Consider the following 24,471-nt stretch of genomic DNA (forward strand, 5'->3'; position numbering starts at 1 on the left):
AGGTTAATCAATTTAGGAAAAATGTCATATGTACTCAACCTAAGCCTGTAATCTAATTTGATCCAATCGAAACATGTTCAGATTAATGTAGGTTGGATCATACTAGATAGAAAAATTAAGTTGAGTTCGGAGTGAATCAGGTAAGATTAAATACGTTCGAGTCAATTTTGGTTTGGGATAACTTGGGTCAGTGCAATTTAAAATATTTGGGTTAAGGCTTGAAAGAACCTGGTGATGGTGGTAGTTGGTCGAGGTGAAGCAACTTGCAATAGCAGTCGCGGTGGCTTGTGGATCAAGTGACAACAGTGGTCATGGTGCAGCAGATTGCTCACAGTTGCAATTGCGGGCTGCTTTATGGCTGTAAGTCAACGTCTCAATATTTTCATTGGTGTGCTGTCTCTGATCTATGATTGGTGTGTGCTGCCAACTGCCACTACATGTATGACCGTGTGTGGTGTGTTACCATTGCTGGCATGATGTGTATATGAAATATTGTTTTGTTGTATGTATGAAGAGAAGAGACCAAATGTTTGTAATGTTCAATTAGATTTTATTTGTTTTTTAGTTTTAACTTTCTTGTTAAAAGAAACAAACTCGATTAGATTTTTGGATCGACTTAGGCTAAACCTTTTTGGATCACGATTTGATCAGGTTGGTTAAAATACCATCTGATCGGATAGGGCCAGTAAACTGATTCGATCCGAACCCTTTTTTCTTTTATTGGGTCGAATCAGATTGGATCATTTGCTCACCCCTATTTACAATTAAAGGAAAAACCTATATTGTTTTGTGATAAGAGTGCAATTTGATTAGCAAGAACAATATTTCATGCACAAACAAAATAGTTCGAGGATTTCCTCACCCCTCTTGTGTTCTGACATAAGGGCAAGTTGCTGACACCTTCATCAAACCTTTGGCCTAGTGATAGTTCATCTTCTTATGTGACGATGCATTTTATGTCACTGCCATGTTTGAGGGGGGATGACAAGATTCACATTACAAACAAGAATCTTGGTACAAATATAACAGACTCTCATCAACCTAATTTGTTGGAGCATACAATACATGAGTTTGAGACCAATTTAGTATTTTGTGTATCTTTAGCAAGAGGCTTTCTATTAGCAAGATTATTACAAACAAATGGGAATGAATCTAGCACAACATTAGGTCTAACTGCTAGTCTAAAAATTCAGCCTTGTTTTAGGTTATAATGTATAAAATATTTGTTCCTTTTATATCTTCATTTTGTAGAAATAGACATGTGAAAATTCTTTAATATACAAGAAACAAATTTATGTTTTCAAATTCTTGTATCTCATTTTCTTTGTTTGCCTCCATATTTAGGGAGATTTCTGCTTGTGGGAGGGAATGAGTGCAACTAAAACATCTACCCAATTTTAGGGCAATTTAGAATTGCAGTGGTTGATAAAATAATTGCTTTTACCATGCAAATGAAATAAGTTAGTGATTAAAAAAGGAAGTTGATGTTTGATAAACTGTATTGTTACGGTTATTATTAGTTTAAAAACAAAGTACATGTACTTGGTAAATTTTATTACAAAACTGCTATTTTATTATATAATGACTAAAATATATATAAGTTTTTATTTATATATTAGGGTTTATAAAAAAAAGATATAATTATATTTATGTTAAAATATTAAAGTTATAATAGGAACTTTAAAAAGGTTTGATAGCTTATTTAATAACATGCATATAAAAAGTAATCCCTATTTACTTTTAAAAGCTACTATCAAAATAAAGAAACCTATTAATAAATACTTTTTAAAATTTACCAAACACTATTTTTGTCAAATCTTATAAAAAGAAAATTCCTTATAGCATTTAAATCTCAATCCCAAACAGACGTTAGTGAGTGTTTCTCTTCCTTTTCTCTTTTAACTAACAAATTCTTATACATTTTGTTACAATATCAATTTTTCATAATAGGGAAAAAATAAAGGAAAGGAATAATTGATTGGAAAAATAAATACTTCTAGATATGCCCAAAAATCTTTAATTCAATTCCCCCCCCCACACACACAAATATATACAAACATAAAAAAATTGTAATTTAATTTAAAATACCTCTGTAGGTACAAACAAGAAGCATAATTTTTATCCCATTTACAAACTTTTTTCCTCCTAGATAAGAATCTTCACTTTTTATGGGAAAAATATTGCTTTCCATTTAAGCTATAGTAGCTATATCTTAAATATTCTTCTTGTTTCTTCTCTTTTGACAGTAAAAGTTTTGTTGCCTTTCTTCCAAGGAAGAACAATTCACTATTCCCCTTTCCTTCAGAATTTTCCTTTCTCCTAGCTCCCTCAAAGTTTCATACTTTCATCAGGACAAATCTCTAGGTAGCTGCAAAAGAAAGTCACTTCAATGGCAAAAAGAAATTAAAAACTAAAAAAATATATATTAAAAGGTACTGCCACTATAGGCACTTTAACACACTTGATATTCTTTTACTTCCTTTTTTCAATTTTCAGCTTTAATATTTTCTCTACCTACGGCTGCACATGTCCAAAAACTTTAAAATTTGTTCTCTTTATCTATGACCGCACATGTCCAAAAGTTTCTTTCTTCCTTCAACTATTTCATCAAACAAATCATCAATCTGCCCGACAATTGTTTCCACACCACATCTCAACAAACCAAAGCAATTCTTCAAGCATTCGATTTTTTCTTGGATTTGTTCATCAAATTCTTCTGATTCAAATTCAACAACCTTCTCCAATTCTTCTTTCAGATCTTCCATGGCGGTTTTCGCCTTTCGAAACTCAAAAAGCATAAGCCCTGGCTGCCCTCCAATTTGGTGATCAATCTCATTTGCCACTCTTTGTTGCAGTCTTGCTAATGAGATCATGAAGCCTGAGCCAAATATTATGTGACCTTCATACCCTTCTTGGCAAAAGCTCGATTTAGGCCAATAAAATACTAGCCCACTTAGCAAAATCATCAAAAGCAATGTGCTAACGTTTCTCATTGCGTAAAGCACTCCTCTAAACCCATTAAAAGCATTGAACTTTGACTCTTGCATGATGTTTTCATCATCTAGTTTTAGTGATAATTGCCCAACTCTTGTTTCCATTAAGCTCTTATTCTCCTCTTCCAGCACTACAATTTCCCTTTGGCAACCCATGATTGCCCGAATAGCCTATAAGCAAGAACCAAAAAGGATTAAAAAAAAGAGTTAAAAGAATCAAATTACTAGCCATTTATTCAATTTAAAAAATTACATAAATGAAAATTTAATAAATAGAGATCTTATCAGTCGAACCAACTTGTATTTACAGACAACACTGAACCTTGCAATTAATTTCTAGGGTTTAATATATATGCATGTAACATATACATACCTGGCGGGAAACTTGGGGGTTGAAATGGTGCAAACCATCGAAAGAAGAAGCAATATTTGCTCCAGAAGAATAATAATTTTCCATGCTTGAAACACCGGTTTTGAGAACATGGCAAGCTTCCCATAGCCTGGAGCTTTCATCCATGTATTCATCAAGCCATTTTTCACCAACAGGCAAGTGAAGTTTTTGGACCAAAACGGTTAGTTGAGAATGAAAATAACAAAGAGAGGATAAAACTTTTTGAAGGAACTGGATTGACATGAAGTTATGAGTGTTAAAAGAGTGACCAAGATCATCAAGTTCATGATTGAGCAAAGTGTAGAAGTCATTGACAGAAGAAAAAGAAGGATCCATGTCGTTGATGAGGGAAGAAATTAATTGAAAAGATGGTATTATTGTTTGGGGGAAAATAAAAAGATGATGGTTGGAGATTGACAGATATTTATAATTAATAATATCATTGGAAGGTGAGAAGAAGAAGAAGAAATTAAATTAAAAGGGGTTTGTGAAAGAAAGTGGGGGAAGTGATATGATGATGAACAGGTTAAGGGTATGGTGAAAGGGATCGTTGGGTGCAATTATGGGTGTTTCCTACAAAGTGGTGGAGATGATTGGGGAATCTTCTGTTTTTATTGTTTAATTGTACACAAATGAATAGAAAGAAAAGAAAAAAGAAAAAGAAAAAGTGTAAGAATTTTCGGGTGCTTTTGGTAGTAGATTTGAAAATAATGTTTTTTTTTGGAGGGATGAAAATAAATTTCCAAAATCGAAAAAATAATTTTGTAGTACTTGCATAGAAAAGAAGCTGCTTTTGTTTTCGAAATGATTTCTGAAAGCACTACACCAAATGTTTTCGTTTAAAAAACATAACCAAACATTCATTACAATAAAATTTTAGAATAAATTGGAGATGTCTTGTTATAAAATTTATCTGTGCAATTTTTTTTTTAAAAATGTCTTATAAGTTTGTTGATTTAATAAATGAAATACATCTGTCATAAAATGAATATTGTAATAAAATTTTATAAAGAAGAGGTTTGGATGTGGATGAAAAATCTCACATATCAAGTAATTACGAACATAAAATGCATTTATGTTCAACTAAACCAGGTCCAGAGGCAATATTATAATAAAATGATTATTCACCTCTAAATTAACAAATAATAAAATCTTGGGCGGGATTATAAATTCCAAATACTCCAATATCCTAATTTCTAGAACATAAAACACACAAATATTGAGAGTCTGTCTCTACTTTATGCTCTTTTGCTTTTAAAATTTGAAGTTTCTCAAAAAGGAGTCAGTTGTATAGTACTACTGTAAGATATGGGCCGGATAAAAAGGCAGATCATCAAAACAATGCTTGAGGCTCTTTATTCTACGAAATATTTTATTATATGTTTCTTTCTTGGGCAGTAAAAGTTTGACTACTTAGACTGGGATTCTCTTTCTCATTCTTCCATTTTGATTTGGTTCTTCACTTTTGAATTGAGTGGTCTCTTTGGCAGTTTGGCTTCTTCACCTTTTTGATCTTATGCTTTCCCACGTTGTTTTTCTTTTACACAATGGTTTTGTAGTCCCATTCATACTGGAGTAATGTTATATGTTGTTTGGTTATTAAAATGAAAAAAAAATGAAGAGTTAGTTTGTGATGACTAGTGATTGTGATGGATTAATTTTCTGTATTAAAATTAATTAGTTTATGTTTACAATGCAGATTCGATCTTTGTAAGGACCCAACTTTCCATTTTTGGCATCAATTATTTTAACTATATTTGCTTGTTCATACAGGAATATTGGAATATTATAAAACCCACACCATAGCCCTCAAACTTTTTCTTCAAGTGGGTACTTTGTTAAATCGTGTGATTTAATAAAGTCAGTGCAAATACATTATTAAACTGTATAATTTTATAGTATACTGAAAAATAAATCTATTAAATTGGATAGTTTAACGACGAGTCCGTATTAAAATAAATGAGGGTTCCAACACCTAAGAATGATTATATACATATATATAAATCTTCAAGTGCGGGTGCTCTCATTTTTTGTTTCAATTAAGCTATTTGGTTTTATAGTTAATTGAATAATAACTCTATTAAATTAAATAGTTTAATAGTGAATTAAGTACTAACTCTATTAAATCGTATGACTTAACAACGTGTTTGCATAAAATAAAAAAATAAAGACTCCTGTATGAGAAAAGACATATAGAGACACACACACGAAGTTTCAATTCATGCCCCTTCACCTAGTCAATATTACAACAATTTATTTGTTTCTTATGCAATGGAAAATTAATTGTATTATACATGAAGCCATTAAATTCAAGCATTAATTATCTAGCAATACACAGGTTGTTTGTTTAGCCAACAATAAATTAAAACATCATAGGAAAAAATTTACACATATCATTGAACATATAAGTATACTAGTGTTTTCTTGTTGGAAGCAAAATTTAACTTAAAGTCACACGTCTCTTTTTGTTGGAGTGATTCTTAAGTGATTTTTTTTTTACTATTCGCGTGAGTTCAAGTCTTAAAGAGGTTAATTGTTAAAATATCAATTTGAGTTTTGCCCATTCCTATAATCTTTCAAGAGTAAAGATAGAGATACAATTTCTTATACCAATTGGTTGAATTAAATAACTTTTGGTTCTTATAATTTATTTTTATGATTTTGTATTTTCATTGAACAAATGAATTTAGGCTAAATCAATTTGTACAAGAATTTGTATCTCTATTATCAATTTTTTAGACAAAAATTAAATCACACAGATGTTCTGAATATAAATTACTAATATGAAAGAATTCAACCATAAATACTCTGCCTTGGAGGTTAATATTTGAGATTTTTGACAGTTGACAATAATAAATGAGTTATACCCTTATAACTAGGCCCAAAATAATTAATTTTGTAATTCAATTTACTTGACTTGACATGAATGTTAGAAATTAATTCTAATTGTCATGTGATGTCCTTAAGTTAAGGGTAATCAATTAGTTTTTCAATAAATTAAAATTATGATAAACAACTGCATAATATTTGATGAAGAAGAATAAATAAGAAAGAGGGAGAAGAATTGGAGATTAGAGGGACCTGATCAAGTGTATGCATATATGTATCATTTCTATTTTATCAAAGCTTAAGACAGTTGAATAAATAGAATTTGTTTAATTTCACGAGGAAAAAGTAGCCAAGACAGCTAATTAATTGATTATTTGTTAATTGAGCCTGAAACAATAATATAATTCTTGTTTAGTGGAAGAGTTTTTGCTAAATAATCTATCTTGAAATGATAACATTCCAAGTCAATTTTATTTGGTCGTTTTATAAAGTCAAAATTTAATAAAAATAGTGAAGCACAATTAGTGTGGTTCAATAATATTCTGTACAATCCACGTTCAATTGAAAAGGGTAAATTTTGGATTATTCTCCGTAAATTAATTATTTTTAAATTATCTTTTTTATTTTTAAGGACTTTAAATCACTCTTATTCTTTTCAAAAGGTAAGAGAAAAATGGTGGGTTGATGAATTATTTTTTGGTTCTTTAAGAAAAGGGGGTAAACTAAGGTTTATAAAAATAAAGATAGTATTTGAAAATAGTCAATTTAGGAGGGGGATAATTCAAAATTTACTCATTGAAAAAATCTTAGACACTATTTACACATCCTTGAGGCGTAGGAGAGATGTCCTTAACGTGATAACATTGTTTGTATACATGTTGTGCTTGGTTGAGTTATTTTTTTTTTTTTGAAAAGAAACTGAAACAAGTCAGTACATCAGCTTGAGGGGTTTCTAACCACATGACAGATTCCGAGCTTTTCAAAGCTCTTTTAGCTAGAGAGTGAGCAAATTTATTATAACATCTTGGAACATGTTGGATTTGAATCGATTGGAACCCTGCCTTGCATTCTTGGATTTCTGAGATAGTCCACAAGATCTCCTTTCTGCTGCTGGTTTCATTATTGGCTAAATTAACTACCTCCATGCAATCTGTTTCCACAATCACATCCATTAGCCTTGCTTCCTTTGCCATTTCCATCCCCCATTTGATAGCCTCAGCCTCTGCAGCTGTAACATCTTCCTGAAACGCTGTGCTTCTCACTGCTGCACCCAGAACTTGGCCTTTTGAGTTTCTAATAACAGCCCCTAGTTCTATAAGTTGTTGCTCTATATGTACAGCAACATCTACATTGATTTTGTAATGTCCGCTAGGTGGTAGTCTCCATTGGTCTTGCTTAATGGTTTCATTACCACTTTTGCTTAGCTGTTCCATTCCATGCATCCCTTGATAAGCCTCTATAATTGCGTTGGCCTTGGCGATTATCATCAGAGGGTTCAAAGTTCTTCCTTCAAAGATAAACTTATTCCTAGCATGCCATAGTACCCACCATACAACAATTACAAATTCTACCTCTCTCTTAGGCATTTTCCTCACCAAGCTCAACATAACGCTTAACATATCCTCTCTCCCCAAATCATGCACTGTAGCGTTAACATGAGTACGTTTCCAGACCTTTTTCACCATTTTACAACCCATGAGAGCATGAAAAACATCCTCAATTCCCATTTTACAGATTTGGCAGACTGGTTCCTCCAAGATTTTCCTCTTCAACAACTTTTCTGAGGTTGGTAGTAGGTTCTTGGTGGCTCTCCAGAAGAAGATTTTAATTTTCCTTGGGAGGTTGGGATTCCATATCATAGACCAGCCATGAGAGCCACCTATTGAGCTTGTTGGAGTTTCCCCAAACTTCAATCCGAGAGCAACCTGGTAACCACTTCTTACTGTGTATTGTCCTTTTTTGTCATGGTGCCATATCAATTCATCATCTTAGGGATATCTTGGTAATGGAATTTTCTTTATTGCCTCTGCATCTTCCTTGGCAAAACGTTGATCAATCAACCTGAGGTTCCAGTGGTGATCTGAATCAATTAAGTCTGAGACTTTAGTATTTGGGGGCAATGATGATGTGAAGATTGGTCTAAATGTTGAAGGTCTGGGAATCCAGTTGCTGCCCATGACGAGTGCTTGGTTTCCATTCCCAACTCTCCATCTTGTTCCTTTTTGAAGAATTTTCCTGCCCCATAAAATACTTCTCCATATAAAAGATGGGTTAGAGCCAAGCTTAGCTTCCATAAAATCAGCATGTCTAAAATATCTGGCCTTCAGGATTTTGGTGATTGATGAATCATGGTTTTGAAGTAATCTCCACCCTTGCATCGCCACCAAGGCTTGGTTGAAGCTTGAGAAATCTTTAAAGCCTAATCCCCCTCTAATTTTTGCATGGTTGATTTTCTCCCATTTTGTCCAGTGTATCCCCTTCTTATCTTCTTTGGAACTCCACCAGAATCTTGTAATTGCTCGCTGAATATCATTGCTTACTGTTAGGGGCATTTTGAAAACGCTCATGGCATATGCTAGTACTGCTTGAGCTACAGCTTTGATCAAAACCTCTTTGCCTCCGCTAGAAAAGAATTTGTGTTGCCAGCCCAAAATTTTAGTCAATACTTTGAGGTTAATGTCGTTGAAGAAGCTAGTTCTCTTTGTCCCCACCATCGAGGGCAGCCCCAGATATCTTTCATGTCTAGACACTACATTCAGCTGAAAAATCCTTTCGATTGCCTCTCTCTGTCCATCCGAGGCATTTCCCCCAAAAAATATTGATGACTTGTCGTAATTGAAAAGTTGGCCAGAAGCTGAAGTATAACACTCAAAGATTGCTTTCAATTTGTTACAATCTTCAGTTGAGGCTCTTGTAAACACTAAGCTGTCATCCGCAAAGAGTAGATGAGAGATTGTAATATTTCTGGTTAACGTCAGGCCATGAATTAAATTATGTCGTTCAGCCTGCATCAGTAGGTTGGAGAAAACTTCTACACACATTAAAAACAAATAGGGGGAAAGAGGGCACCCTTGCCTTAGCCCTCTTTGAGGTTGTATCAGCCCCTTAGCAACTCCTATTATGATAATAGAAAAGGAATGGGTGGTTATACAGTCCATAACAAGCCTAATCCATTTATCAGAAAAACCAAGTCTCTCCATTGTATGTTTCAAGAACAACCACTCTATTCGATCGTATGCTTTGCTAATATCTAGCTTCAAGGCAACTAGCCCTTTCTTTTTACTCTTACTATGCCTAATTTTGTGCAAACATTCATAACCAATAATAATATTATCAGTTATTAATCTATTTGGTACAAAGGCACTTTGTGTTGGGGATATTATCTCATGAAGTACTTGCTTCAACCTATTAGAAATCACTTTAGCTACTAATCTATAAATTGCATTGCATAAGCTAATAGGTCTGAATTCAGTCACTTTCCTAGGCCTTGCCGTCTTAGGAATCAAAGCAATATGTGTGTGATTAAGTGGAGCTATGGTACCTTGTTCATTTAAGACATAAAGGCATGTTGCAAGGACTTCGTCTTTGACTGCTTCCCAGTGCTTTTGAAAGAAAACGACTTGAAATCCATTTGGTCCTGGAGCCTTTGTTGGGCCCATCTGAAAAAGGGATGTTGTGATTTCCTCTACTGTGTAGTGTTGTTCTAAGAAAGTGTTCATCTTTGTGGTGACTTTTGGGCTTAACCCTTGCAATGCTGCACTGATCTGGTCGTTCCCTAGACTTGAAGTAGTGAATAACTCTTGAAAATATTCACAAAACCTCATTTCAACCTCATCTTTATCCTTATGCCAAATCCCCGATCTGCCTTCAATGCCTTCTATCTTGTTCTTCCGCTTTCTAGATGATGCTTTGGCATAGAAGAACTTGGTATTCTTGTCCCCTCCCTTTAACCAATCAGCCCTCGATATTTGTTTCCAGTACATCTCTTCATCCATCAACATTCTCTGAATTTTCTTCTCAATGCTTATTATGTCATTTTCTTTTTCATACTGACAACTGTTTTCTTTTGCATCCTGAAGCTTCTTTATTAGCTCTTTCAACTTTTTGTTCCTGTCCCCGAATTCTTCCCTGCTCCACACTTGCAATTGAGCCATGGAATTTTTGGCAACTGTTTTGAACATCTGCACAGGGCTGGTTCTTGTGTTTGTATGCCATTTGAGCCATTCATTTTTCACTATGTCCTTACATGCCTCATAAGAACTCCACATGTCTTCGTAATGAATTCTACGAACATGTTTCCTCTCATATTCCAGGCTCTGCTCCTTTTCTTTAGCTTCCATCATGACCGGGCAATGATCGAATTCCCAATGGACCAAATTTGTTGAGAGATCATCATAAAATTCAGCTCTCCACTCTTGATTACAGAGGAATCTATCTAACTTTTCTTCTATGAGATATGGTCCAAATTGTCGATTAGACCAAGTGAAAGGGTGCCCTCTACTTCCTAAGTCAATCAATCTACATTCTTTCAGCGCATCCCTGAAATCAGTTATCACTCTCGCATCTCTTTGAACACCTCCTGTTTTCTCATTCAAGTTCAAAATCTCATTAAAGTCCCCAAAACATAGCCATGAGAGGGCAAACAAACATGTTAGCCTTTTCAGTAGAGTCCAAGTGTACTTTTTCTGCTGAGTTTCCGGGTGCCCATAAATCCCTGTGCACCTCTACAACTTCCCATCTGCTCTTTGCACTTGCATGTCTATGTGATGCCTACTGTAAGATGTGATTCTAACATCAATGTCCGAGCTCCATATTAGAGCTAGGCCACCACTTTTCCCAATTCTATCTACTGCAAAAGAATTATCAAGCTTCAACCTTCTACAAACTTCTTTAACCTGCACTGACATTAATTTTGTCTCGTATAAGAACAACAATTGAGGTTTGTGCAGGTGGAGAATTTTTTTCAGAGCTAGGAGCGTTCGGGGATTCCCCAAACCCCGAACGTTCCAACTTATAATCCTCATGGTTGTCGGCGAGGCTGGCTGCCAGCCTCTGCCGATTCATTTTCTGTGGTTGTCTCCTTGCCATGCTCTGCATTTCTTGCTTCTTCCTCCTTTTGCTCTTTAACTGAAAAATATGAAGACCAAATAGTTCCCTCGACATTGCTCAGAGCTTTCATTCTTTTACATTTCGGGCTTCTTCTTTCTTGTGTTTCTATGGGCCTTTTAAGTGATATTGGTCCACTGTTCCGACTCTCTGCAATTAAACTTCCCTTGCCTGTGATTTCCATTTTTTTATTTTCCTAACTTTACCTCCCACAGAAACTTCCATTCCTTTATTCTTGGTTATCTGGCCCATGTCATTTTCCACTTCTTCGCGGCCCACTAAGCCTACTTTTCCAGTTTCATTTTCCATCCTGTTTTCCCGCCTTTCTTGCTTGTTGTTTCCCACTACAGTGCTCATTTCTCTAGACAATTTCTCTGCATCTGTTATCTCTGCTACTCTGCTGCCCTCTATAGCTAGTTATTCCTCACCCTTCCCAGTGTGCATTAATGATCCTTCCTGTAGCCCTTCCACGTGGTCAACCCTCATTGGCTCTGTGCTAGGACCCGTAAGATATCGGGTTAACCCAGATCCTCCTTCCAAACCTTGCTTCCCCAGACCCGTTTCTGTTTGCCTCTGTTCTTGCTGTTCTTATGGTTCATGATTTGTTGCTGTATTCTACATGGTCAACCCTCATTGGCTCTGTGCTAGGACCCGTAAGATATCGGGTTAACCCAGATCCTCCTTCCAAACCTTGCTTCCCCAGACCCGTTTATGTTTGCCTCTGTTCTTGCTGTTCTTGTGGTTCATGATTTGTTGCTGCCGATTGTGATTTTTGCTTAGCATTCCAATAATCTTGGTTTGTTTTCTGCTTGACTCATTCCATCTTTGTTAACGCCTTCATCCAAGCTTCATATGGTAGTTCATCCTTTAGCTGCCCGTGCTTGGTTGAGTTAAGAGTTTGGTTAGTGAATGGTTTAGGGAGAGATTGTCGGTCTCTCTTCTACTGAAATCAATATGTGCCACTTACTTCGTGTTATTTGATAATATTTAAAAATCTCAGTGGCACCAAAAATTGAAAGAAAAAAAGGGTAAACAAGTTATTTATTTGATAATTTATGTTGAGGATAATATATATATATTAACTATAAAGAAGCAAATGTCAATATTGGGGCTTTATCAAATAAAGAAAGAGTATGGGCTTCGCTAAGGAAGAAATGTTTAAATTTTACAGACTCAGTAGACTCCAAAATTCTTTGATAATAACACTGGGGCTTTGTTAAGTCCCAAGGTTTGAAAAACCATCCCTTAGGGAAAATGTTTAGAGCCAAACCAAAAACTCCTTTTAACTACAAAGAAGCCACATGTTACAAATGTGGAAAGAAATGCCATACTGCAAAATTTTGTCGAATGAGCAGAAAGCTCCATGAACTTGGCCTAAACGAAGAGATATTTTCTAAAGTTGCCCCTTTACTAATAGAGTCCTCTGACTCTGAGTCTTCCATGACGGGAGATAGTGAGTCTCTACAGATTGATGAGTTAAAAAATTAAAATTTGGTTATTAAAATTTTAATATTGACATTTGCTTTTTGCCTGAATATTCACACACTTTCCACGATCCCGGTCCTTATTGGTGTATATATATATATATATATATATATATATATATACCAATATATATTATAAGAAAGTTTACAAAATAATAAAAAGTATAAGAAAAATATTTTATTTTTTATTCACACCAAAATATATATTTTTTTATTTTCACTTAAATTTTTTATTTTTATTTTCATTTATACAATTGATTTAATTTATAATAAATATGAATAAAAGTTTATAAGAAAACAAAGGTAATACTGTAAAATTTTACTATCGGGGGATTATTGACTACTATGAAAACAGTAAAAGAATAAATGATATATATTAATTTTGATAAGGTGAACTGACGAACTCCCAATGCGTTAATATGCCTAATAAATGAACTGATTTAGATTATTTTTTTTAAGGAAGAGGAATATTTTTGTCCCTCTTAGAATTTCTTTACGACTTGGGTCCTTCATAAAATTTTAATACCATCCACGACACTAAAATGTTAATCGAAAAGGCACGCAGTTGAATGGTAAATAACCAAATATGATCTTTTAACATACAATTGACTTGGAAGGTATAAAAATTAAAACAAATTAATTTATATGTTAAGATATCACATTTACTCCTTTTTATGTTCATTTTTCATTAATGTTTTAATGCCACGAATAAAATTGAGTATTAAAAATCAATAAGTGAATCAGTTTATACAAGAAGTTCTAATAAGAGTTTAACGTGCTAATATCCCTTTTTAAAAATTTACGAACAACTTATTTTTAAATTTTGAACACAAAGGGAGGAAGAAATATATAAAATATCATTTTGATTAATTATTTCAGATTCGTATACAATTTAATTCTATTTAGCACTTATTAATGATTTAAAACTCTAGAATACAAATCATAAACAGTTTGCAACTTCAGCTATGAAAATCTTATCGTTATCTCGAATCACTTCAATTGAGTCAATTTCTGCTCCTGCTTCATCTGTCACCATTGCATTCATTGCATCGAAACCAAATTTTTCACCTATTAGAAAGGAAAAAGAAAAGAATTATAAATAAATGGAGATCGTGTGTGTGTGTGTATATAAATATTTCTGGTCTGAGATTTTAAAGTATGAGAAAAGTTTAGAAAAACTTAAAAATCACAGGATTTTAAAATGTTAAAACTTAAAACGCTAAAATCGCACGGTTTATACATTTTTCTGGACGTTTCCGCACTTTAAAATTATGGATTAGAACATTTATATATATATATATATATATATATATATTAGTAGTTTTCTGGTCCGAGATCATAAAGTGCGGAAAACGTCCGAGAAAACTTTAAAACCGCAGGATTTTAAATGCTTCAAACTTAAAGTACTTAAATCGCATGGTTTATACGTTTTTTCAAACGTTCCCGCACATTAAAATTTTGGATTGGAACATTTCTAATATATATACATAAAGAGGACGAAGTTTGAAGCAGTAAAAATATTTCAAGCCAATCAAGCTTACTAAATTTGAAAACCTTTGCAAACCCTTATTTATCGTGAATGCCTAAAAGTTAATGGTGCCAAACCATCTGTAAAATAAGTCACAATTATAAAACATATTTTTTTTTTCAATTTTAAACAAAATCAATCTAACAAAGGCCATAATCGAGTGGTTTTCGAGAATTTTTATTTAATTTGCCACTCAAATTCAAATCATGAGGGAGATAAGAGACAAAAAATAAATTTAAACTTTACCCACCCCTTAATCATAAAAAAGGAAAATCGATATGATCTCTTGCCTTAAATATAATAAGTTAAAGTTAATTATCTTCTAGTTTCAGGAATACTCTAGCCCACCAACTCTTTTGTACGAATTGTTGTGATATAATATTATTAGATAAATGAAAATACTATGTGACCTATATGATTCTTTTTTTTATTTCTTTTATTTATTTAAAATAATTTGTATAGAGAATTTGTGGCTCTAACCAGGGGCGGATGCAGCTTGTGACAGCCCCCACTGGCAAAAAAAAATTTAAAAATAAAAGAAAAAATATTTTATCTTTTTAATTAGCCCCATTAAATTTATTAAAATAGTCACTATAAATTATAAACCTCATAAAATTTAAACTTTAATTTTTAAGAATTATAAAAACCTATATCTTAGTTAAAAATAACGATAGCCCACCACCCAAAATATTTTATATTGTCAAAAATATGATTAATTCTTCCAGTTTCTATAATAATAGTAAAGCGAATGTCTTCAATAATGAAACTTATGATGAATCATCTTTGAAATCGAATAGGATAAATGATAGTTTGGTTGTTTATATAGGAAACGATAAATTTAATAATATTGATAATGAGTCTATTGCATAATATTTTTAAAATATGAAAATGCATAGAGAATAATTATAAATGTATTAGCAAATATTTTATATATTCAAAATTTTAGTTTTTTATATTTTACTATTATCTAATTTAGCCTCCTGTAATTTAGCTCTAACATTACTCATTATAGTTCACCCCCCCCCCCCCCCCCAAAAAAAACAAAAAATAAAACAAAATAACACTTCGGTCTGGGGTTAGAATATTTACCAGCAATTTTCTTGAGCTCCTCGAGTGAATTTGGCAACTTTATTAACCTCCCAGCTTCCATGCAACAAGCCTGTTTCCTAACAAGAGGATGCCCTCTATATATACTTACCCTTTGACAATTCCCTCCCTTTGATTTTCCCTCTTTGGCCTCAAAATCAATTATTTCAAGCTTTTTCAAAAGCACTTCATTTTGTGTGCTATTATCATCATGCACCGTGATCCTATGTCCAATCTCTCTTTTCTGAAGCATATCATTCAAATTTGTTGAAGAAAATTCACACTTGTTTGCACCAACAACATCTGACCCGTTCATCACCAAAAAATTTACCATTTCAACATTGTTTTCGGCCATGGCAATTTCTATTGCTGTTCGGCCATGCCGGTCTTTTGAATCAACATTTAGTCCGTATTTTACGAGTTCTTCCATCACCGACATGTCGTTTCTTTTTGCCGCCGTGCATAGGAGGTCGCCGGCGGTATAGGGATCGGAGATGGCGGTGCAGTGGTAGAGGATCCGGAATATGGAATGGTGTTTAGATGATATAGCTTCCCATAAGGCAGTGTTACCATTCATATCTAGTAGTATAATTATGTCATATGATAAATTAGACATAAATATAATGTAATCTATTAAAAATAAAACTAAGTTTAGGGAAGTGTAGTAATGGAATTTGATTTTACCTCTCAAGTGTACGTTGGATGCGTGCTTGAGGAGTACCAATACACATTCTTCATGCCCTTTTGATGCTGCTATGTGCTGATGAATAATCACAAAGTAAAACAAATTGTATCATAGTTAACAATTAATGTCTTAATTTGATTATTGTTTGCTTATTTTCTAATGAGTAAATGGTCGTTTATTTAGTTCCCTATAATTTGAGTTAATTATCTAATTAATCTTCTATTTTTAAGAAATTACCCAAAATATTTGTGTAGTTAATTTCATAATTATTGAATATGACTTTACAAGGATATATTATTTATGTTTGATATTATTTAAAAATACAGCAAATCTGACATGCAAGAAGTGAAAAGTAGATGATAATCAAATATATAATATGGACCATTTGGGTAATTTTTGAGATTATAGGAATTGGATAATATTAGCTCAAATCAAAGGGATTATACAAGCATTTACACATTTTTTAATTGATGAAGATATTATTCAATCTTTAATAGATTATATAGACTAGGGATTTTATATAAATTAACCTTAAATTAAGCAAGTGTGTGATGACAAATCTTCATAAACTGGAAGATGTGGAAACATACCAATGGAGTTCTTCCTTTGGAGTCTCCAATATCAGGATCCAATCTTGCCTTGAGAAGCTCATCTAGAAAAGCAGCATTGCCTGTGCTTGCAACAGTAAGCAAATTGACTGACATGTTTGGATCACCATCTTCTTCTCCACTCTCCGCTATTAAATCTCCAATATTTAAATCCTTTAACTTCTTGTGTTGCTGCATGCAATGCAACACACATATTTTCATCCTTAGATTTGCAAGAAAGCAGTGACCAATAACATAGCAAAAATTGGCTAAGAATTTATATATTCTTTCAGAAGCTGATGAATCAATAATTATGCTAACCTGAAGGAAGTTTTTGAGAATGGAAACATTGTCTTCTTGTTTGCTCTGCATTGCTTCAATTAAAGCACTGGTTTTGAGCCTCAAGAGCTGTGAGAGTGTTTTTGTTCTATATGTATATATTTGTGGCCTGCAGCAAAGTGCACCAACTTCTCCAAACATGTCACCTGTCTGTAGAGTCCCTACAGCAATCTCTTTTTCCATTTCATAATCAATCATCTCAACTTCTCCAGATACAATTATATAAACATCATCTGGTGCTTCATTTTGCATTATCACATCTTCTCTTGGTGGTATGTACTCTGCTTTCATCTTTGCTACCTGACGAAATTGACTTTATCATAAGAGCTAACTATTTTTTTTTCTTTTTAATGAAAAAGAAATAATATTAAGACATTGGATTCATCATTCATAGGTAAATTAAAGCTCCTTTAGCCCATAGGATTTGAGCTAATTACTTTGTTAGTCTCTATAATTTTAGAAATTAGCAGCATCTCTATTTTATATATGTTTCTATTAAATTAAAACATATTAAATTATTCTCTATTTTTCATTGGTTGCATGTACGATTTTGTACAAAATACATTTTACCTTAAAAAGTTAGATCCAATAACAATAAAAGTAACCATAGAGATGTTTTAGGAAATTTTCAAAAATTACAGAGACCAACTTAGCAATTTGTTCAAACCTTAGTCACTAAAACAAAATTTACCATTTCTGGAAACGTGCACCATATAAGTTTTCTCTTTTAATTTCATAAAATCATAAAATTTTTAAAAGATATAACCCAATTGGTTTACTGGAATTTCACTATGGTCCAAGAAAATTCCATGGCAAATTCTAAAAAATATAATGTTAATTTCTCACCAGGAGCACAATTATTTCCTTGGAGACATCTTTGAAAAGATAGACTTTCTCCACAGTATGCAAAAACAAATGCTGGCAAATGCTTTTGCAAATAGACTTTGGTAGCTGTTCAATCAACTGATGCTGATTCAAACTCTCAGCCTTGAATCTTAAACACATGTAAGCCAAAATCTGCTTCTTAAGCCTTGGAGGCAACCGATTTCTACCTACAAAATTTGATGCTGCTTCAATACTATTCCTCTGCAACATAAGAAAAAAAAAATCAAACAAAAAGTCAAAAACCAATAAATAAAATGTTTTATAAATTCTAGAATCTTGCCTTCAAAATGGAGAAGTTTAAGCATAAAGTACATACCATCAGTCTTTATCTAATGCAGACATCCGTTATATTTTACTTTTATTTTAAAATAAAAGATTGAACACTAGTCTTTTCGTGTTTTAGTAATTTTTTAATATAAAAAATTATGCATCGTCCTTGAACGACAAAAAGGAAATGAATATCTACACCACATAATTCTTAATTATTGGACATTCATACCAACAATATAACAATATATGTATGACGTCTAAATTTGAAAGATGGAAATCAAAATTTTCATCACATTTATCAAGTCTTATAGTAATAAAACTCTTTAGTTTTAGGCAACATGTTTCAAATTATGTGGAAAACTAGAATAGAACATTTAAATTGAAAATTAAATCAAATAGAAAAATAACTTGAGAATAATAATAAAAAATATGAAAAATGTGACGAAAAGTTTGGTGCGCGCGTATAGCGCTTTATACTGCGAATTACTTACGAATTCCATAGTTCGACGCGTTCCTTCAACGACTAAATTCGTCATATTTCCGATCAAGTAAGCCGTGAGGCCAAGATTAAAGAGCATGTAGAAGATGATGAAGATCATTTCCACAGTGTTCACAGCATGGAGGTCACCGTAACCAACTGTTGTCATGGTGGTGATGGACCAGTACATTGCGGAAATGTATCGAATCCAGAGGCTTGTCTCTGTGAAATTAGGGTTTACCGATCCTAACCATGTCTCTCCCTTATGAGGATACCTGTCTGCTAGCAAGTAGTAGAGGCAGCCAGCACAATGCACCAGAAATAATGTCACCTGTAGACACAAATTCATTAATGTTACACTTTGAGATGCTTTATGTGTTGCAGTCGCTGCACTTTAATTTCTCAATTTCAGTGCACTGACATTTTGGTCCTTCTAAAAAAATTGTTTTTACCCCTAGGACTCACACACCATTTCATCATTGGTGTTAAAATATTCACAAAACACAAAATTAAAAAAACCACTGTTGAAGGTTATATTTGATTTTTTCAACAAATAATTAATAATTAATTTTGATTTTTAAGAGCCTCAGATAATCAATTTGTAAGAGAAAAGGTAATATTTTTCCTTCAGCACTAAGTTTTTTCTAATATTATTTTAATGCTACGGATGAAGTTAGATATTAAAATTTTAACAAGGATCTAATTGGTAAAAATAAATTCTAAGAGGGATGAAAGTGCTACTCTTCTGTTTTGAAATTTTAATTAAAAGAACTTAAAAAAAATTAATTTGTAACATTTAATTTGATAAATATAACAAGAAAACTTGGGAAATTAAAGGTTAGTGCTTACAAAAGCGGACATCCCGATGGAGATTGGCCAAGCCAATCATCCTGAATTGTAAATCGTAACAAGACAATGTGTCCTGATCCCGTATCCCAAATTCCAACTTGGATTTTGAATGTCTCGGATGACATGAGTTTACACTCATACACTAAACGACATGTCATATTCATATAACCTACATGTCAAATATTTTTTATTTATCAAAAGGACATGGTAGATATCTCTATTCTTATTTAAACTGACTTGTGATATGTTTCTAGAAACCCATATTTGAGCTTCATTTAACAAAATAGTCAGATAATTCGAGATTCCGATCGAAATTTCCAAACATTCCAAATCTCGTCCTGAGTATTGAACGTGGACAAAAATTAACCTGAGTCGCAACCCAAATAGTAAATCAGGACAAAAAAAAAGTGTATAAAATTCCGTACTGTACGAAATGGGTTCATGCAAGAATTATGCCAACCGTATTTGTTAAAAAAAAAAACAAAGAATAAGTGGGAAATAATAATTAAGTTGCAGAATGTGCTTACAAATAAAAGCTTGATGCAGCGGATCCAGAAATAGTTGAACCTGATGTCTTTTTCAAGCCTGCAAATGAAAATGGAACATTTGAAGTTTTTAGAAATAGCTTGATCACATTAAGTTGGTGAAGAGGAAATAAAGAAAAAAAAAAGCTGGTCTCTTGTTGAGTTTATTATGTCAACCTGGTGAAGAGTTGCTTGACCCGCCGCAGTCGCCAGAAACGGAGAATGCCGAGGAGGGAATAAGAGAGAGCCGCTTTTTTATTTCCGGTGATCAAGTAGCCTATTGCTTCAAATGGAATGGTTGATGCCACATCCATCAAGAACCATGTTTTTATGTATCTGTGACACCACAAATTTTGGTTAAATCTCATTAACACGCTTTTGGGCCATTGAGAGATTGTGTACGAAAGGCTAGGTGTTCATTAGTTAAAGCCCAATAATAATCCTTCATGGGCTACATTCTTCATACGATAGAGTAGGCCTTTGGATACCCCTCAAAATTCCCTAAAAAACCTATTTTTAATTGAATTTACTTAAATAACATAACACAAATTAATTCATTTCCTGCTTTAAAAGGAATTTCGATTAAATATTTAGATAAATTATTCTTTTAACAAATTTTTTACATCCACCCATTTCATATTTTGTATTTTGATTAAATATATATATTTTTTGAAAAAATTATAAGAATTTAGAGTTATGAATAACATTTAAGAGGCGTGTTATAAGAATTTTAAACGAATGTTGAAAAAATCCACTTATGATTTAAATCATGCCTTTCTAAGTTCTAACTACTATGATTTTGACCTAGGATTAAGTTAGAATCCTTAGCATTCCCATGCTTAAAAAATAAATCTTTTTTCCATAAATTTGAGTGGAGGTAGATACACACAAATAATAAGGAACAAATATATCTCTTCAAGTCTGGGGACAGAGGTCGCCCTACCAAAATTTTTGAATCATGCTTAGTAACCCTCTAGGTTATGTTTCTAGACCGAGAGGCCAATACACCCACATTGTAACTACCATTATTCACAGTTCTATAATACTATAATAGTCATATAATAACTAAATTAAGAAATATTTGATGGGCTTTTTAGTTAAAGTGAAAGAATAACAATAACACTATGATTTGACAAAATAATTAAAAATGTTCACAGAACAACACACCATTAATAGCCAGGCACTATAGCGAAAGGAGACTATTTTACAAAAATCTTACCTACAGAAAAAGTTTTTCAGACATAATTTTCACATACAGCATTCAATACGCAGAATAATATTTGATGCTAAGCATCAGACGTTATTCTCCTTCCATTACCAAGTGCATCGAAAAGAGGAAAAATCTGTGGTGCAACTGTGATACCGTGCCACAGTTGCATTCAGCCGTTGGATGTCAGTGGACTCCATCAATCCAAGTGCATCCAACAGCTGGATGCAATTGTGACACAGTAATACAGTTGCACCATAACCTGATCCCGAAAAGAAATGTAATTTCCCGACAGATATGGCCACTTTTCTTGGTATAAGCAAAAGTTAGAAAAAATGTCAAACTCAAGCTTAATTTTTTAATACTTTTTTGTTATTGTTTTTTTTTTTTTTAATTTGAGTGGACTAGCATGTTTCAATTTGGAAATATGCCAAAAGTGGCATTATTCCTTCATTTGGAACTTTATCACTGGGACCCTTGTTTCTATACTTTATTAAGCAAATCCTCATTACATTTTTTTTTTGTTGACTATTGGCTGTGAGGACCTATTTCAAAATAATTAAATTGCACGCTGTGTGATTAATTTTTTTCCCCTCTTGAATGTTAATTATCAATCAAAAGTATTAACAACTGTGCAAACTAAATTGAAGCAATAGAGAATTATATTTACAGCAAACAAAACAAAAGAACACTGGTATGCTACAAAACAAATAAAAGAATAGTATGCTGCTTCAATCTATATGTTGTAATTAATGGAAAGACCTATTGAACTAAATACTTATTTTAATACCGTGTATTTTTTAGATAATAAAGCTCATTTCTAATTAGTTAATTATAATGTAAAGAACTAACCTCAAGGCAATTTTCTTGGGTTCACGAACTAGAAGCTGGGATCTTCGATGAATGTATGCAACAAAAAATGTTAAGAAGATGTCGATGGCGAAAAATAGATCAACAATGCTGTCCCCAATGTAGAGCTTTTTATCTGGAGATGAATGTAGAAACGCAAATTCAAAAGGACAAACCCATGCTGAATAAGCTACCAAAAGCACCATAAATGTCTCCCAACACCTACATAAATATATCAAAAGATAAGTTGACAAAATTTCGTTGAGCATACTATAGATTAAATGTGTTTATTTTGAAAAATTTCCAGATTCTAATGTGTATTTAAAAATATTAATAATTTGTCACATGAATCGTAAATGCACGAATGTGATATCTAAAAAAAATCTAATGTTCCTCATATAATGGTCAATGAAATTATTTAGCGATGAATGAAACTATTATGCAAAAAAGTTTGGATAATCTCTAATTTCAATTATAATTACATAACGTTATCATAAGGTTATAATTGATAGTTAACCATTTTTATTTTTAAAGCAAGGAGAGTTTTGATGAATTTTATAATCGAGGAAAATAATTAAATCATTAATTTTTGTCGCAAAATTAATAAATCCAAAGGACTGAAAACTATGCACAGCAAAGAAAATCACTTTTTATTTTTTTAACTTTAAGGTATTAATTATTGGAAATTCTGCCTTATGGATTCTGTTGGCACAATTGCCTAAGTTATTATTGGTCTGAGTCAACTCGTGACTGATGAACAAAATTGAGAAGCGTTCAATCATTGTCGTCTTTACTTACAAGCTTTTGTCGTCTTCTTTGATCACATTCCATATGAAGTGCAATAATGCAATGACTAGATGGCAATAATTGTGAATGATAATGGAAACCATCAAATTGATCATATTTAACATGGCCTTTGAATTTAATAATTTTACAAGGCTGTTTAACACTTATTTTTCGTATTCGTACAAAAAAAAATATCATTAAATAGAGCAATCAATATTATGAAACCTCACTTTCTATATATACATAACAACAAAACTAGATACAATTATCAATGATTCAGTGGACAACTGTACTCACCTTATAGTGAGCAACGGTGCCACAATTAGTTCACAGTATAAATTTTAATTATAGAAAATTATAAAATTCTACCGCTTATCTAGATATTTACTATACAGTAGGCATTAGTACTCACTAAATCATCTTCCATGTATTAAGAAATATAATAAAAAATTTAGAAAATATAACAGAAATCCTGGTGACCATAAGCATATTTACTTAACAGTACGAAAGATTCTTTTCATGTACCAGATAAAAGTTGTAGAGTAAAATGGACATAAACAAAACCAAAATATAATTTAGAATTTATCATTATGCATATATATTAATTAATAAACTCTTAGGTACCTACCTGTATCTTGAATCCATGGGAGAGATGATCCATTTGGACTTTGTTTGATTCTGGTTATAGCTTGAAACCCCTAATGGTGGAAGAATAAGCTTTGACAAGTTACGTAAACTGAGAGATGCATCATCACCTTCTTCTTCACGCAGATGATTATTCTTCAGATGATGATGATTACTACGGGACTTAACTAAGTGATGATGATATGGAATGAAATTCATTTCCATAATTAATTCTTAAAGATGGGTTTTGAGAAAAAGCTTGCTAAAGAAGAGTTTTTGAAGTGATATATTGTTTGATGAACAGAATTTTGTTTATAATGGAGGAGAGGTTAAAGGTGAGGCAAAAAAGAAGAGAGAGCTAGCTAGAGATAGAGTTTTAATTTAATTTATTATTTTTTCTTTCGTTTGTTGAAATTATTGTGGGTGTTGTTGTTGTTGGTGGTAGTAGTGGTGGGGGATGGTGGTGGTCCTCTTTCGAACAAAGCCAGTGAGTGATTGAAAATAAAATTACTGAGTAAATAATGACAAGATTAAGAATAATAATGGAAACACTTGCGTTGATTGATGTTTTGCTTGTGATAACTGATAAATGATATGTCTCAAATATTGGAAATGATGGGGAGTGCAATATTTGGCCTTTGTTGTTTATATGCATGCTTGATTGGGGACCATAAATATTTCTAACTTTATCTTGTGATGGTTACTTCTTAAATAAAATGGGTCCATCAATTATTAAAAGGACAACGTAACCATATAATCTGTTAAATTTTTTTGAATTTTTTTCTTTATTTAAATTTCACAACTCATCATGGGTTTGAGTCCCAACGCTCGCACAGTATTGTGACTTGACTCCCTTATATAATAGGAATTGAGATCCTCTTCTTATTTGAGCACTCCTGATCTTTTACAAATTTTATGCCACATGTGTTTTAGTATTAGTATATAATTAAGATTTAACTATTTTTTCTTTT

The 24,471-nt window shown here is 32.6% G+C and overlaps 1 protein-coding gene across 1 annotated transcript; it reads right to left on the minus strand.

The window, feature by feature from the left end:
- Positions 1-13,699: 13,699 nt before the first annotated feature.
- LOC18040690 (potassium channel AKT2/3) lies at positions 13,700-23,858 on the minus strand. The gene is made up of 11 exons (XM_006431769.2): positions 23,505-23,858; positions 22,094-22,312; positions 20,212-20,370; positions 20,038-20,095; positions 18,675-18,992; positions 17,875-18,114; positions 17,011-17,328; positions 16,693-16,881; positions 16,102-16,177; positions 15,421-15,996; positions 13,700-13,871 (listed from the first exon to the last, which is right to left on the minus strand). The coding sequence occupies exons 1-11, from the start codon at positions 23,723-23,725 to the stop codon at positions 13,744-13,746; spliced, it is 2,502 nt and encodes an 833-aa protein (XP_006431832.1). The 5' UTR covers positions 23,726-23,858; the 3' UTR covers positions 13,700-13,743.
- Between the last annotated feature and the right edge of the window lie 613 nt (positions 23,859-24,471).

Source organism: Citrus clementina, unplaced genomic scaffold (assembly GCF_000493195.1).
Source record: "Citrus clementina cultivar Clemenules unplaced genomic scaffold, Citrus_clementina_v1.0 scaffold_5, whole genome shotgun sequence".
NCBI classification, from domain to species: Eukaryota; Viridiplantae; Streptophyta; class Magnoliopsida; order Sapindales; family Rutaceae; genus Citrus; species Citrus x clementina.